Source organism: Sipha flava, unplaced genomic scaffold, assembly GCF_003268045.1.
Source record: "Sipha flava isolate LNK unplaced genomic scaffold, YSA_version1 165_pilon_pilon, whole genome shotgun sequence".
Classification (NCBI taxonomy): Eukaryota; Metazoa; Arthropoda; class Insecta; order Hemiptera; family Aphididae; genus Sipha; species Sipha flava.
This window is the reverse complement of record NW_020271833.1, coordinates 1,817,480-1,835,155: the sequence shown is the minus strand read 5'-3', so window position 1 is coordinate 1,835,155 and position 17,676 is coordinate 1,817,480. Positions and strand designations below refer to the sequence as shown.

At 29.5% G+C, this 17,676-nt stretch overlaps 1 protein-coding gene across 4 annotated transcripts in view; it reads right to left on the bottom strand.

Moving 5' to 3' along the window:
- The window catches only part of LOC112679631 (glutamate receptor ionotropic, kainate 2), a 320,107-nt gene that overhangs the window by 72,016 nt on the left and 230,415 nt on the right, over nt 1-17,676 (bottom strand). For all 4 annotated transcript variants that reach the window (XM_025549517.1, XM_025549519.1, XM_025549520.1 and 1 more), the window contains 2 exons: nt 3,808-4,065; nt 2,762-2,928 (listed from right to left, as the gene is read on the bottom strand). In XM_025549517.1, coding sequence (XP_025405302.1) covers nt 2,762-2,928; nt 3,808-4,065 — 425 coding nt within the window. The remainder of the gene's footprint in view (nt 1-2,761; nt 2,929-3,807; nt 4,066-17,676) is intronic.

Sequence of the window (17,676 nt, the reverse complement as noted above, 5' to 3'; positions counted from 1 at the left end):
TCTTAACAATTGACAGATTTATTAGACTTCTTTCTTTGTAGCATCAGATAAATATGTTTTCTTTTAAACAAAATAGTCTTGTATTCCATATTGAACAAACTTCCATTCCGCCGAATCGTTTTTAAAAACTGTTAAATAAGAATGGTAGCAAGAATATATTTGGAGATCTGAAAACTATTATAAAACATTTCGTATTTTACCGGATTCGGATATTTAGCAGTTTATCGTATTATCGTTGATGGTGTTTTTTCCCTTACAATATTATCTTAATTCATATTCAAATGTCATTGAACTGAAATTACCAGTTAATTGAAGCATATCTACTAGCTGATAAATTAAATTTAAAAAATACCTCATTAAAAATGTTATATGACATTATAATGTAATGATAATAATTATTACTTATTTCGAAAATTGAATAATAAGACTTAGATTGCAAAGGAAAAACAAAAAATAATATTATAAGTTAAATTTACTGATTTTTACAATAATTTATCAATAGATCTAATTTTTAAGTTTCAATTGAAACATTATAACAATTGGTTTTAAAGAGATGTATTATCTAATATCTCTAGAAAATCGAGAACCATAAAGATCTTAAAATAAAGTTTTTCTTTCTTTTAATTATATGTTGAATTGCAAATCTTTGCCAAGATTACACGAAAAAACTTATTATTCTTGGAATCAAACACTAATTGTATTTAAACATGACGTTTTTCGATGTTTATTATAGTAAATTATATATGCAAGAAACATCAAAACAAAACAGATTAACTATATATTTTTATTATTTTTTATAAGTTCTTACCTAATTGATTTTCTCAAACGTACAAAATTTATGTAAAAATGAAGAATATTTGGTTACGTGGATTTTTCAAAAATAGATTTAATGATCGAAAAAAACCGAACATAAAAAGTAAAAAGACTATTATTGATTATAATTAGAGATGAAATGTATATTCGAATAATCAAATTATTAGAATATTCGAACACTCGAATATCAGTATTCTATGCTACAATACCTATTATTATTAAATGTTTTGTGTTGCGCGACAACTTAAATGAATAATTTTCGTAACATATTGTGTTGTATCATCGAATACTGATATTCGAATGATCGAATACTCAAATATTTGAATTATTTACGCTAGACCTATTCGAATTCGAGTATTCGAATACTCAAATAATTTTCATCACTGATTACAACAATATTCATTTGTATGAAAAATTCATTTTTATTAAGAATAATATTTTGTTTTGAATTCTTAATATTTGTGGTTTTAGTATACAATCCATTCAAATAAAAAATGTATTATTATATATATTTGATACTGGCTATAGTTATTACAATGTTCTTCGTTGTGAATGGTTTTTTTTCTGAATCGGATGATTTACAAATATTTTAAAATCCATACAAATAAATATGGCTAACACAACAAATTGTTTACATTCTATACCAGTATCGTATAACTTTTTTCCCTTTCTTTCATCTGGCTGTAGATTAAAAATTGAAAACAGATTTTTATTTTAAATAACAATATCGGTTCACCATCAATAGTTACTGAGAATGATAAAAATGAAAGAAACAAATTAAAACCAAGAAGCAGAGACGAATATTTTTTTAGCTTTTGAAAAATAACCTAACTACTTTGAGAAAACCAAGTTTCACTAAGAATGGTATTTTTATGTACCTACGATAATTGTTGCGGTCGAACTAAGAATATTATTATGATTATTCTGTGGTGAAATAAACGTAGAGGAAAATTCCGAATTACAAACATTTGACCGGTCATATTTCTAACTTTTTTTGAAAAGCAAAGAAAAAAAATCCAAAGTGGCATTATAAATATGTCTTAGTACAAGCATTTCTATACATATTATATTATATAATATATTATATTAAGCATATTCTGTTATGAATAAAAAAATTAAAATAGATGGACGAAGGAACGAAGAGAGAAAAGCTTACAGCTATTGTATTGGTCCAATTTCCAAGCTTATAAAAAAAAGAAAAATATATACAGGATATTGTGTACTTTTTACTTTAAAAACCTAATGGAAAAAGTACGTTAAATTCGAACGATATTAAAATGTAGTAAACACTATATACATAATAATTGGAATGGCTAATTGATAATTCAAAATGGTAGAACCATGGACGTACATATTACGTGCAAACAACAAAGTTTATTATATGTAGTAATAGGTTCTTGATATCAGAGTTAAATTTTAATTGGATTTGTATTATATTTGATCGATTAAAAATGTTTATGTATAATTCATTTTATATTTTCTTGGTGAAAAATTTAGTTTTGAAATTCATGAATTAAAAACAATTCCTAATTTATGTTGAATTTCAATATTTCTAATTGAAATTTTTATACTCAGTATTTTCCTTCTAATTGAGAATATGAATAAAATTATTGCCATTTGTCTTTATCAATATAAGTTTTCCTAAACAGAAACTTGAAACTCAGATTTTGAGCAAAAAAATTGTTAAACACGCAATTACTGTTTAATTACATTCAGTGATATACTTGTTAAAAAAAAATCAAAAACAATTCTTCTATAAGTTAAGGATATTTTTAACCGTATGGAGAATTTTTGAATTTTTCGTCTCACAGACATTATTATAATGTTTCCCAAAATATAAGTGATATTAACAACGTTAACAGTTCTTAATCATAGTACGTTTGGTTTTTCTATTGCAGTTAGCAAGAATTATATGATTGTGTTATATAATATGTTATGTAATACTCACCGATCTGAAAAACCCGTTGATATTGCGCGGATGTATGTCTACGATAATGTTGAAAATGTGTTTGTTTTTGATTTCTCTCATCACTTGCCGATGCGTGTGCTGGTCCACTTGTCTGATGTAAAAGTCTGCTTTTGACATTTTCATTAGATTCTGCACGAGCAACAGACCTGCAAGTAAAAGCGGCGTTAATCACCGGTCGAGAAATCGTTTTAGGAAAAATATAACTGCGGAGCGTGTCGAACACCGCGATATTGTTGTGTAAAACAACGGATACATTTGCCTCGGGTCGTTAATCAAACCGTGTTTTTAATAAAGATCCTGACGGATGGAAGAGTACAAACACCGCCCGTACCATCCACTCGTCAGCTGTTGGAATCTGACAGGACGTGAAGTCGGACGGGTTTCGTTGTCGGTTGTTACCCTGCTTTTTTTTTTATACTGTGATCGTACGTAAATCAGAATCCCCAGGAGGAATTCGAGGGAACTTGAACGATCAAAGTGTTCTAACCTACTCTTATATTGGGTCAGGAGGAAGTGGCTTTACGGAGTCGTCCTTTTTTTAAGTACCGTGTCGTCATGTGACAATCGTCGGATGCTTTACGTGTTCCGTTTTAATTTGGTCGCCTCCATATTATCAATTGTGTACAAAAAATAAAATAAAATCATTGATATTTTTATACAATTATGTGCAAATAGTTTTTATCAATATACAAAATTAAAATTGTAAAAAAAATTTTGTATTTTCCATGAAATTGGGCGATATATGAACAGTGTTCTACAGCAAATAAACAAGACACGTGTGTGTATAATTATTAATTACTAACTGCTATCCACCGGCACAATTATTATTTTACTATGAAAATTACTCGTTTAAAAAAGAAAAAAATAACTGAAATTAATTATTGAGTAGTTTTTTGTTAAAAGTTCAGTCAAAACTGTTCGTACTATGGTTTTTTTTACACAAACATTGCGATTATCCCAAGATACTAGATCGGGTTGAATTCGGAAACCTCGCCGCGGCGGACAAGTAATCATACGATTTTTACCTTCTTCGTCGTCGTAGACGATTGCGATTTTCGTCCAGTTTAGAAAATTGATGAGGTCTCTGAACGCCTGGCCGAGATGTTCGCGGGCCGGAAACATGTCTGTGACGAAGTGCCGTCCGGTCAAGTCTGTCACGCCGTCAGCAATGGTCAGCAACAATGGCATGCTAACCGATTCGCAGATGGACACTATGTGTCCGGCTAGGTGACTGTCAGACGGTCCAAATATCGCGTGTACGCCACTTTCTAGTAGACGGCATACTGTAACAGAACACAATGATGGTAATGACATTACTTGAGCTAAGTATTGTCGCGAAAAAAATCTAAAGATACACAAATAGCATTTCGATGCAAGAATATGTAAAAATATAATTTTACCAATACTGCTAACAGTTTTAGAAATATATATTTGCTATTTTTTCAACTCATCATATTTTATATCATTGCAGTACTGTAGTATTAAACATCTCCATTAGTTTTGAAAACGTATTTCGGAAAAACACACCGGGCTGAGAATTCAATATAGTAATTTGGTCAAAAGCCATGCGCAGGGCACAGAAGTGCAACTTTGTTAAAATTAAGATTCTGAAGAATATGTGCATATGCGAAACTGCAGGTTAATTCATTCAGTGCGTACCTAACTACCTATTCGAATATGGAAAAATTTAATGAAGATTTAAACAATTTGTTAAAAAAAAAGGTTCAAATACTTCAGTTTTTATCAAGTTAAAATATGATCAATTAATTTTACATATAAATCAATTAAAAAACAATTCAAAGAAAAAGGACTATAATGAATGACTATAAACTTTTAAAATAAATTTGACGTGTTAAAATCATTTGATGTGTAACAAATTAATTGTACCAATAATCTGAAAACAATGAAATTAAATATTATGTAAGTAGTATGTATTTGTATGTTTTGGATCCATTTTTTACAGGGAGATTTAAAATATTTGACCGACAGCCCAACGGTATACTTTTTTTAGTTACCATGCTCACGATTTTTTCAAAAACCTATATGTATGTTCTGGCTCCATTTTTACAAAGAGATTCAAAATATTTGACCGACAATCCCACGGTAAACTTTTTTTAGTTACCGTGCTCACGATTTTATCAAAAACCTATATGTATGTTCTGGCTTCATTTTTTACAAAGAGATTTAAAATTTATGATCGACAGACACACGGTAAAATATTTTTAGTTACCATGCAAAAATGTACACTAAATATTTTTTACACATTTTTTTATTTGACTAAAATAATTTTCACGTTTATTTTTACACATTTCGATCTAACATTTAAATAGACTGTAAAATAATCCACGAACGTCACAACCACCGAATAATCGGATTCAAATTCGACTATAAAGGCATAAAAGAGTCGTTATAACGGCACACGTCGGACAGCTAATAGTAGACTAATATACTCGCAACGTCGAACTCTAAAGAGTCACTGGAACTTTGCCACTTGCACGCTAGACTCATGGTACCCATAACCGATCGTTTTTGTGGAACATGTTTTTGATCACAAATGATATTTTACGATTATGCTACAAGTCTATTGTAGGAAATTTTTTATATGTCATAGTGTAGCACTGTTTTATTTTCATTTTTTTTTCACATATTATTCATTTATAACAAATATTTTTTTATATTAGAGTTAGTTCGCTATATAGTATACAGTAGTCTATACAGTAGTCTGTTTCGATAACTTGTCTGTATTCGCATAGGCTTATAATTTCTCAGAGTAAATTAATCGTTTTATTGTAATGTATCAAAATTTAACTACACAAGTGATTTTAATAATTTATTATATGCAGTTAAAAACTGTCCAAGTTCTCAACATCCAGAGTATGCAATATTTACAAAACGGTTTCAATCACTCAAGAACTTTCCATCGGTCTTACCTGATAAATTAAAATTATCAGAGGCAAGATTTTTCAGTAAAACCAGAGATTCAGTTCAATGTATCTATTGCAGCTTAATATTAACTAATTGGGTTAATGGAGATTGTCCGTATCGCATTTAGTATTATCTAGTTCATTTAATTATAAGGGTTTAAATTCTAACTGTTGTAACATGCATAATTGTTATGATGAAGTTGATAAGTAATATGTTTTGAAATTATATGTAAAAATAATAATAAAATAATAATTATTATTATTTAAATGCTTTAATTCATTTCAATTTATTTGTGAATACTGTGTTCTAAACGTATAAGGCGTCACTTTCAAAGATAAATATGTTAGGTTTAAATAATAATTTAATAGGTAGGGATAGAATTATTAATGTAGGTAAGTGTTTAAATAAAACGTCTTAAACCATTAGAACACAATGTTCACTTTTATTTTTGTCGGTATATAAATAAAAAAAAAATGTTTCATTCGCATTAGTTATGTATTCAACATCAAAGGAGTTAGACTGCGTTAACTGTATTAAAATTTTAAAATTAATTAACGTATTTTAGAAAAAAGTCATACAATAAAACGACGTACATCTACCAGAATCAGAAGAGTTCCGTTACGTTTTTTCAATATTTATAATTTTTTATTTTTTATTTTTTTTAGTGCGTTTAATCAAACATGTCTTCACTAGTTCCAGTTCCAATAGTTGCTAAATTAAAATTTGAAATTTATAATAAAAAGTATGTTTCAGTTGGATATTTAATTGGAAAAGAAATTTCAATTGCTGTATTATTAGAATCAAACAGAAATAAAATCAAAATAAAATAAATTATTTAGAGAGACCTTTCATTGCGAACAAATTTGTATTTTTTGTGTGATTTGCAGCTACTCCGGTAGTTTTTCTGTAAATTCTATAACATTGTGCAAATTATATAAATTCTGAGCTCTGACTATGTTGATATTTTACATTTTTGACTTTAATAAGAATCCAAAATATCATTTGGTAAGTATTACTATTGTTATTAATATTTGGGCCAGTTTCACACACGACGGTTTTATCCGTGTGGATTTTAATTGGTAGAAAACTTATGAAAATAATTGCGGCTCTCGCACGTGATGACGGACGAATTTGGTCCGTACGGTCGACGTGATACAGCCGTGTAAACGATTGAAAAGTACGGCACCGTGCCGTCATCGTCTTACCTGTGACCTGTGTGATTTACCGCACGCTTTCACAAAGGATGATTTTTATTCGTCTGCCGACCGATGTAAAAACTTCTCGTTATCGTGCGTAGTGAAAAGACACGAATATTGAAATGTTATCAATACAGAAATGTTTATCACTGCTATAGAATGCAGATCTGTCTTAAGGGATATGTCTCAAGATCTTTACATAGAATCGGAACCAAAAATGCTTAGGAAGAAATGTGTATTCATTAATTGGTTATACCCGGTAAATACGATTGTTAATTAATATTGATTTTATAATATAATAATAATAATCGAAAACGAAAAGACAAAAACCACATGGAAATGATGCGTTTTCGATTTACAATGAAAACCAACTGAGATAAAAGATTGTAAGTGAAATATAATCAAAATGTAGACCGGTTCAAGGGGAAAATATTTTATAAAAAACCGTCACGTGTGAAAAAATCTTCCGTTCGGAAAAATTTCGTACGGATTTTAATCGTACGTACGAAACTGTGGTGTGAGAAACAAGCCAAAGAATATCGTGCTCTCGTGTTGTTCTGCTTCGAATCGGGTAAGTATCTACCTGCAGTTAATAGTTTTAGTTAAATGTTGAATTATAAACTATAATGCTAGCCAACAGGATAAATCAACATGTATATAATAACTATATTTATTTGTATTTCGTAAATTTGGTTTTATATACACGCATTGCTCCTGATCGTGATAAGTTATTATGACCCACAAACATTTACATCGGGTAATAACTTAGCGTCCCAATGTTACAGGTGCTTATTGATCGTTTAAATGTATAAACACGCGAAAGATGGAAAAATTAAGGAAGAAGAAGTACCAACCACCTGTTGCGTCAGAGAGATATTCACCTAAATCCGTCACAGGTATTCAATACAATTCCAAAATAGGATTGGAAACTACACCATAAAGTATTTTATTAGGTGGTTCTTTATACTTCTAGAATAGTAAAAAATATAGGTTACCAATTCATTATCTATTCTGGTACGAATTTCAATGGTATTTTTCACCAGGAACCAGAACCGGTACTGGAACCAGTTAACGTTTAAAATTTAGGAATCATAACTGAAACCGGAACCTTTATTTCCAAAAATGAAAAACCATAACCATAACCTTAATTATAAAAGGGTTAGTTTAGGTCAGTTATTTAGACTAGTAAAACTATGGTTTTGTTTGTCTATTTGTCGGTTCAGAAAAATAAGTCAAATCTTTTTATGTTTTTATTATTTTGTGTTGTAAACTGTAATAGTGTAATGCATATAATAAGTTAATTTTTAATATTATTATTATTATTATTTTTGTATGTTTATTAATATATTAAAATTTACAATGAGAATATCATCTATCTTGTCAGTTAAGTATTAATTATAATTAATGTTTATAAAAAATGTTTAGCTACAAGAGTATCCAGTATTAATTTTGATTACTAATTAATATTAAATTTTAAATTAAAGATATTTATTTCATCAAATCATAATTTTTCACAATATTACAAAATATTTACAAATTCAAATTCTCACTATGTATTGAAATAAAAACACTTAACCTAATTCAAAGAAATATAATAGGCTGATATAATATATATATATATATATATATATATATAATTATTTTTTTAAACTATTCATAATACCTTATATTTTCATAAAATAAAACGCTTAATGTTATTAATAATTTTACATATGGATCAAACAATAAATAACAATAAAAAATATCAGATTTCTTTAAAAAATATTTCTACTTTATTCATTACATTGTATTTTTTCATTACATACAATTTATACACATACATATTTATTACTTTATATTTTTTTAAAATTTTAATACAATATACATACCTACATGCATTATACATTTATTAGTATATATATATATATATATATATATATAAATAAATAAAATTATAAAATTAAGTCGTTGTGTTTTTTTTAATAAGCAAATATTTTCGGTAACTCGAATTTTTCGAGTTATCGAGATTCCACTGTAATTTCATATTATTTTTAATAAATCTCTAATAATCAGAATTAACTGAAATTAACCGGTTCTAGAACCCTTGCTGTTTTAAAAAACCAAAATCTAAACCGGAACCGGAACCGGAACCGAAAAAACCTATGGGTTCTAGTCCCTGTTTTTCACTAACCGTTTTAATATAGATTCAGAAACGTTGTATCGCGATTAGGATGGGATAACGTTGATACAATAAAGATTTTATTAGTTTTTGCTTTCTCTTTGTATTGTTGAATTGGGACTTAACTTCCAGATCTAACAGTGTATGGATGTCAAACGATTTGATTTCAAATTATTTTCGATAAAAAGATCCGGCTAATCATGTTGTACAAAATCCACAGCTATTATGATATAAGTTAGGTGAGGTTTTGATCTAGATAAAAACGATGCACAGAAACTCATTGGGTGGGATTCGTAGGAAGTGTGTGTGTGTGTGTAAATTTGAACTATCATCTTACAGCTGAAAAGAAAAATAACTTTCAAATGACATTCCCTTTTAAAAAATGAACATCAAATGTTGGGTGAGATGTTTAGGTGGCCGAGGTAGATAAAAATAAGTCGATGTGTCCACGAGAATGATGCAGCTGACGGTTTATTTTGAAGTATAATTTGTATTTGGCTTCACGGGGAGTTTGCCAGTTGAAAAATAACACTCAGAAAGAGGATAAAAACGAACGTTTAACTTTCCTTTCTGGATAATAATATTTTCTTTTCATACGGTCGTTTGAATAACATTCTTTTGATCATATTCGATCAACTAAGCATGAATTGAAAATATAAATAGTTATAAAGACACAATATAGTAAGGTAAGAACGAGTTGGTGAAAAAAAAGGGAAATTAAATTAAAATACTATAACTTTTAATATTTCATAATAATAAATTTTTGTTTAAATACTTATCATGATTAAAATTTTACAAAGAATTTACACACGGTTTCTGTTTATTGTATTCTATCAGTGATTATTATTTTTATCAAATATTAAATTAATATTTATTTAGAATTTTATCGACTATTTTCAATATTTTTAGAAAATCATATTAATATAGGTATAAAGTAAATTACTGAAACAACATATAAATTGATAAATTGAGAAACTTACTTTTAATATTTTAAGTTTTCGGTTTAACTAGTTGATCCAGTTTTTAAGTTACTACTTGGTAAACTTTTTTACAAGAATTAATAATTGTGTGACATTTTTCAGCGTTACACACACGCAATATTTGAAAATAAATTTATGAACAAAGAAATTGTCAAAGTGAAACGAATGAAACTTTCACACATCGATCAAAAAAATAATAAACAAATGTTTCTGCGTAATATATTAACTGAAACGCAGTACAAGTATATTATTATTAAAGGCCAGATTTTGTATAAAATACATGTTGCTATTTTTAACATTAAATATATGCAGTCAATGAGTGTCTACAAATCTTTACTTAATTGATTAAATATCAAAATTTAATAATGCATATTTTAGCATATTCTGAAGTTAGTGCACGCTCTGCATATTTTTGAAAATTTTAACAAAAAACCGTACACATATACACCTAACAATTCAAAAATGTGTTGAGTAAAAAAAAAACAGATTATATATTGGTACTTGTAGGTTAATAAACTTCCAAAGGTTGGTTGTACAAGTCTTATAGTGGAGACGTGGCTTTACCTACTTTATCTAATCATGTTGATTAAATATCCAAAACAAAATAAATAGATACATTATTACAACTACTGTTACATTTATACAATTATCGGTTAGAATTACGTTGTAGCTACGTTAACCCATCAACGCTGAGCATCCCCATATGGGTACACATGTATTGCTTTTTTTTCAAGTTTGGTGAAATATGTATTGATATTTTTCTTGTATTATTATTACATGAGTTTATATGTTATATCCACTTTAATTTACTATAATATTTAACAGTTAATTTGTCTATTGACGATGTATTATTTCAACCAACATTTTAAAATAAGCCATTTTTTTTAATTTTCTGGTATTCGACTACAGTTAGTATAAATTATTACTATTTATAAATGGGTGATAAAATATTTGCATCTAATATGTTTTTACAAAACATTTCATTTTGTTATTTCTGTAATTTAACATATTACATTTCATATTTCATTGCATATTTGAATCTTACTTTTTGTTTTTGAAAATTTAAATAAAATTACCTAATAAATAATTATCATTACAAAATTAAAATCAAATATAAAATTTAATAAAAATTGAAATTTTATTTTGCTTTTTTTCTTGCATATTTTGACTTTTTTTAGTGCATTTTTGTATGCATATCTTATAATTTAAAATTCATATAAATTACAATGATTTATTGTAATTTGGTAGCACAAACGCATGCATACACACTACTTGCACGCGTACAACCATGTTTACTTTTTCAACGGTATATTATATTATTACGTAAGAAGATGACACTGGTATTTTGAATTCGTAAACCTTTTTTGGGGTTCGTCCGGGTTGAAGTTTTAAATCAGTGAAAAACGTGGGGAGCATTGTAATCGGCCAATTCTTTTTCCCTGACATTATGAAGGTTCAAACTATTGCTACGTTTCTCGAAAAAATTTCAAGGCAAAGTTCTCTAGACTTATTTGTCCCCTTAGCGTACATTGTTTCAAAAACTAGATTGCTTTATTTTATTCCTTTCGAAATACAATTCAATTTGTATTCCTTAATGGAACGTCATAAACAAAAAAAAAAAAAAAATTAAATTAAAAATAAGGTTCATAGTTTACCGATTCCTAATAAAACCTATACGTTTAAAATACTATAATCAAATTTGTATTTTTATTCTTTTCTGAATATGTACGCGTGATATGACGTGTAAAGTATACAATATTATCGATTGGTTTCGTCTTAATATTCTTATTACTATTCAACTAAGTTTGAGATAAATATGGTTTTTAAATAAGCCTTGAAATGGATTATGTTGATATTGAAAATGTTTATAACTGTAAGGTTTTTCGTCCTATTCCAGAAAATAAACTGAAATATAATAAAATACGTTTTTATAGAAATACTAAAACATTATTTTATTTTTATTCAAATAAAAATAATCTATGTGTAGCATTGTTGTTATATAAATGCAAATGAGCTTGTTTGAAACCCAAAGAATATCTATCACTTAAAATATGCTATAAGTTAACTTTTTTTGTCTGTATACACTTAATGTACCTATTTATATTTAAAATAAAGTTTCAAATTACACAATAATAATAGTACGTATAAGTGCTTAAAGCATCTGCGACAATATACGCGTGCTAACGAATACGCTATTATATTTATATTTGGTATAGTTTTTCTTCTTGTTCAATGAATGCGAATTCAAACGCCGAATTACCGAGTTGAAACTCAGTTGTTGTGGATTTATTAAAAACAAAATAATAATACGCACGATGCGCCTATTAGGCGATTTATGTTATGCGCCAATGCAGATACTTCATTTATTTCTTATATCAATTTTTGTTACGTAATATGTATTTATAATACTGTTGTATATAACCTATACATTATATTTTCGCGATATTTATCTCATATACCATTTGTATACCAATGTGAAAAGTAGTGATAGGCATTATTGAATAATAACTATCAAATTATTGGATAGTCTTACCAAGTTATTTATTCGAATAATCGATAAAGATTAGGTATTCGATTAATTATTTATTATTCGATCGAATAGTTATTTAATTTTTAATTGAGTATAATTTTATTATTTAATATTATTATTAAACGTTTAGAAATGTACAGTGATTCGATCAGTATTTTAATAAACCTTGGAATAAAAAACCGCGTTATTACAGTACGCGACTACACAACAGCTGAACTATTGATATTCATTGGATACGATGGTGGGATAGTGAATACCGGGTACAATTATTTACTTATAATAATATATACTATAATTTATATACTCTTGTGTTTTTACACAAAAATATGTAGCTGTTAATTTTTAAAAATATTATTATTTAAAAATTTAAGCTAATTTTAATAAAATATTTTAAATTTATATGTTTTTTGTATTATTATTTGCATGATTATTTTTGGAGAAAACGTAAGATTTTTATTTTAGCCCAACATATTAATATAAACAAGAGAAAACTGGTGAATAACATAGAAAAATACATTTGGCGTAAGGATAAAATACGACCGCCAGCAAGCATATACGAATAATAATCGGCAGTACAGAGTGCGGACTACAGATTATTCAAGTTATTCAATGGTACCTATCGATTATTCGAAAGTTTTAACTATTCAGTCATGCATAATATTATTCGATAGTATATATGATAGTACAAATTATTCATTACCACCCATCACCAGTGATATCTTGTTCGAAATAAATATAAAATTGCAATAACAAAATGAGGAAATGTTTTGTATCGTATTTAATGATTTGAAACGGTTTGCCGGGGTTACCAAAGCCCGGATCTTTATATAAATGTACACGAAATAAATATCATGTTATTTATTTAAAATTAAATAAAAGTAATACAGTTAATTTAATAAAATTATTCCGGGCCACGTGGTTGGCTCGAATAAGCGGCCACGGCGGGCGGTATCGGACCTGAGCAGGTGCGATAGAGAATTGGATACACGGTCGACAGCAGACTTAAGCAAGCGAGCGTGTCGACCGTGATCACTTTACCAGCGGACTCTTGTATAAACGCGCCGGAAAGGTTTGTACTGATATTGGCTCTGAAAAGGACCGTTTTTAGTGTCGAATAATAGGTCCACGAATCGCGGAGCCCCGCGTGTAAATGCCGCTGGAGCCGAATTAGTGGTTGTCTTATTCGTCGTTGTTTTTACGGCCACCGTAGCCGTCGTCGCCGTCGTAATTGCCATCGGGTGCTTTTATTCTTCTTATCTCTTGGATGTTGATCGTTATGAATTAAAAAATAGAGTGTCGATGCTTTGATAAATGACCGGTATATATACCTAATCAGACATCGACGCTCCATTCTCATTCGTAAAATTTTTATCTGTTCACCCAACGATGTAAAACGACACTATACCTCCACTGTATTGGTTGCCTTCGTGCCGTTTTACATCGACACAGTGTTGTTCTTGGTGGCCCTGGAAAGGGCCGTTTTCATCTGAGCACGTGCTCCGTTACAGTTTATAAAATAATTTAAATTGATAGTAGGTTAGTTTTGACGTTACACGTCTTATGAATGTGTAAGGTAGATATTCATCTATTTATTATATTCACCACAGAAATTATATAAACATATATTGTACGTTCTTATTTTTAAGATATGTATATATTCTTAACAATCAAGTCATTTTTTTTTGCTGTTGGAAGATTTTTATAAGAGATATTTTCTCAATTTTCTCACCATGGAAACGGTTATTTGTTACTATAAAATACAAACATAAAACATGTGAAATTATTCGCAATATATACATATATATATAATTACACAGCTATTATACGGATAAATTTCAGCGTTAACTACTTCGTGATTCACGGCATAAATAAGAAGAAAAAAAAACGTGAAGTTGTTTTTTTATTTACTCGTGGAAGTCGTTTTAATGTATGATGGTATATATTTGGTTAGGTTTTACAACACCTTATTCTGATGAAATATCGATTTACTATAAGACCCTATACATATAAGACAAAGTTTCCACTCGGGACGTACACGATCCGCAAGGCAATGGCCAAATAATTAATTGTATGCGCATAATTAATGGCACACGCAACGTTAAATTTTTATCTTGATCCATGGTCAAATCGAGAAATACTATTTGCATTATTGATGAGAATAAAAATACATAGTATGCCTAAGATTGATAAATTACTGTACGGCGTTATCGCTGTTCGACATTCTATGTCGACTTACCGTATTGTACGATTAGGGAATTTACAACGGATAACGTATTTTTAATTTTTCTTTTTTCTTTGTCATCGAAGCGTGTTTATTTAAATTGTTATTAAAAACTGAGACGAATCCATGCTCGCAGAAATACATCGATCATCGGAATAATATCATTATTAATAACACGTGACGGCGTTTTTAATAATAATATAATATACTCTGACGTTACTTTAAATATGACCAGGATAAAAATAACAATATCATGCATTATAATCATACAGAAACAAAAAAAATAAAAATGTTAATACTTAGCAACGCGTTTACTCGTGTAAGACGGTCCGGTTGTTGATCTCATTGCACCGAGTCAAGAACATGATCAATTCGTTATTTATATACACGTGTACATTACTAATTATATGGGAATAATATTGATCACTGCAGCTTTAGTTCGCAATTATAAAAGTGTTAGATAATAGAAGTTTAGTGTTTAATTAACAATTTTATTAATTGTATTATTTACACATTCATTTTACGTTAATAATCAAGTCCCGTAATATGGTTATCGTTTATAAAATCATATTATTTAGAAAACAATAATCGAACAAAAGTTTGTTTCATATTTTTAAACATATTATAAAAAAGTATTGTTTTTTCATATTAGGTAATAGATTGTACAACTATTTTTATGTTTGTTGTAAATATATATATATATATGATTACACTGATATCATCTAATTTGATTTACTAAACGATTTAAGAAAATGTTATTAATTTTTAATTAAAAATAAATAGCATTTTTATTTTTCCCATATTCCGGTTTTACGTGAAATACTGTGGTTATAAGTAGTGCAAATCAAAAACCTAGTTTGTTCATAAGCGCTTGTGTCAAATAAAATAAAAAATACTCGAGGTGCATATAAATTAAACATCGTCCGGTTAGGTTCGGTTAGGTAAATTATTTTATTTTTATTGTTTTCGTAAATAATACATTTTATTGTAAACATGTAACCCATCTAACTTATTTTTCAACAATTTTGTAATAATTCACTCGTGTCTACATACTGACGTATGTTATGTGTTAAGGTTGCCTCGGATCTCTGGCATTAGTATAACCGGCCTCCCGGGGGGGGGGGGGACACGAACCACTGGTTAAGAACCGCTGATAGCAAGCGTTTATTAGAAGTAAAATAGAAGAAAAAAATTGGTGTACAGTAGAAATGGTTTATAACGATAAGGTTTTACACGGTATAAGTTCTGCATATGGTTAACGTAATATGGTGGGGTTAGTACTACTATTATTAAGTCAAACCTGTATTTATATCGTTCGGTTTGTTTCGGATAACACGTGTCCATTTTAAACTGTGTCCGTGCGCGTACCAAAAAAACCGTTGTAATTTAATAAAACGTAAAAAGTGACATACACTATTGATGTATATAATCACAATATTTCAACGGTCCATTTAATATGTCGTTATAAACGGATTTTTTACTACGTCCGAGAAAATCTAAGAGTTTGGATATCGAATAAAATATAATTATAGTAACATGTTCACAGAGGAATTTATAGTTCGGTTGGTTGACTAGAGCAGCGCAAGTAAGTTGTGAAGATACATAGTTGCGATAATCACCATAATTTAGACCTTCCGATTTAAAGATAGAAAAATAAAAAACCTTAGACGTGAATAATAAACGTTTTGATGTGGGTTTTCTCTGCTCGCTGTAATGGGAGTCCGTGCAGTTAAACTACAACTCTGTGTGTCCAGTACACTGTACAAAGCGAAATTGGATGGGCTCCAGCGACGGGATTATTACTGGCAACAGTCGGGACATTAAGCACGGATTTTAACGGCCATGCCCTGTTCGCGGATCGCGAAAATCGCTCGAAACCATTTTCGCCCGACTGAACTATTTTTCGCGTCGTCGTCTTCGCCCGTTAAGTATTAGATTCTATAAGCTGTAATTTTTTTTTTCCCGTCCGTCCGTCGTCGCCATCGCCATAAAAACCGATTGTTTCCGCACGACAGGACACTGCGCGCGTATTGCCACCACGTGCCCGAGTCGCGCAGCCCTCCCACCCGGCATTTCACGGGACCAGAAAACGCGTTAGGTTAGGTTATTATAATCCGGATTGTCCGATGACCACGATCGGAAAATTCCCGGGTGCACGCGGTCGACGGTGGGTTAGGTTTGAGCGCGATTCGTTCGATTATCTTGCTAATCAATTAACCATTTGCACAGGTAATGTTAGCAAATATTGTTTCAAAGTTTGACTTATCAACCGCTAAAAAATACGATTGTTTATTCGATAGTTAATCTATATCACCGATAATACAACACGGCAAATGAGAGAACCAATCGTTTACGAACAACTGTACTTCGGCGTGTAGCGAATAATATGATTTAAACGAACGCGTTGTATAATATTTCGAAACACCAGAGTAGTGCAGTCGAATGCATATATTTTCGGAACGTGAAACATCCAAAAATCTTATCTACATCATTGTAAAACAAATATTATCAGTTTTATAAACCGTTACGATTATTGTTGAATAAACGATCACTTCTGAATTTAACGCTGATTTGTAAGCACTCCAAGTACTCAATGCTATGTTTGTTAACGGTTTGTACGAGACTCCCGTTAAAATGTACGATCAGTGTGCGGACGGTTAACGGTTATCTTTCGGTACCTGTAAAACATGCCTTTGATTTAGCGTTCAAATTACCGACAGCGGTTCGAGTCGTTAGAACGCCCGGGCCGGATGGATTAATTAATCGACGGAGCGGAAAATAAGCGAAAAAAAATAAAACTCAAACCATGTAAAGAATATACATAGGTCGACAACAATCTTTATTCTCATTCGGGTTTTGACTCTTTCTATGTCACACTCATAAA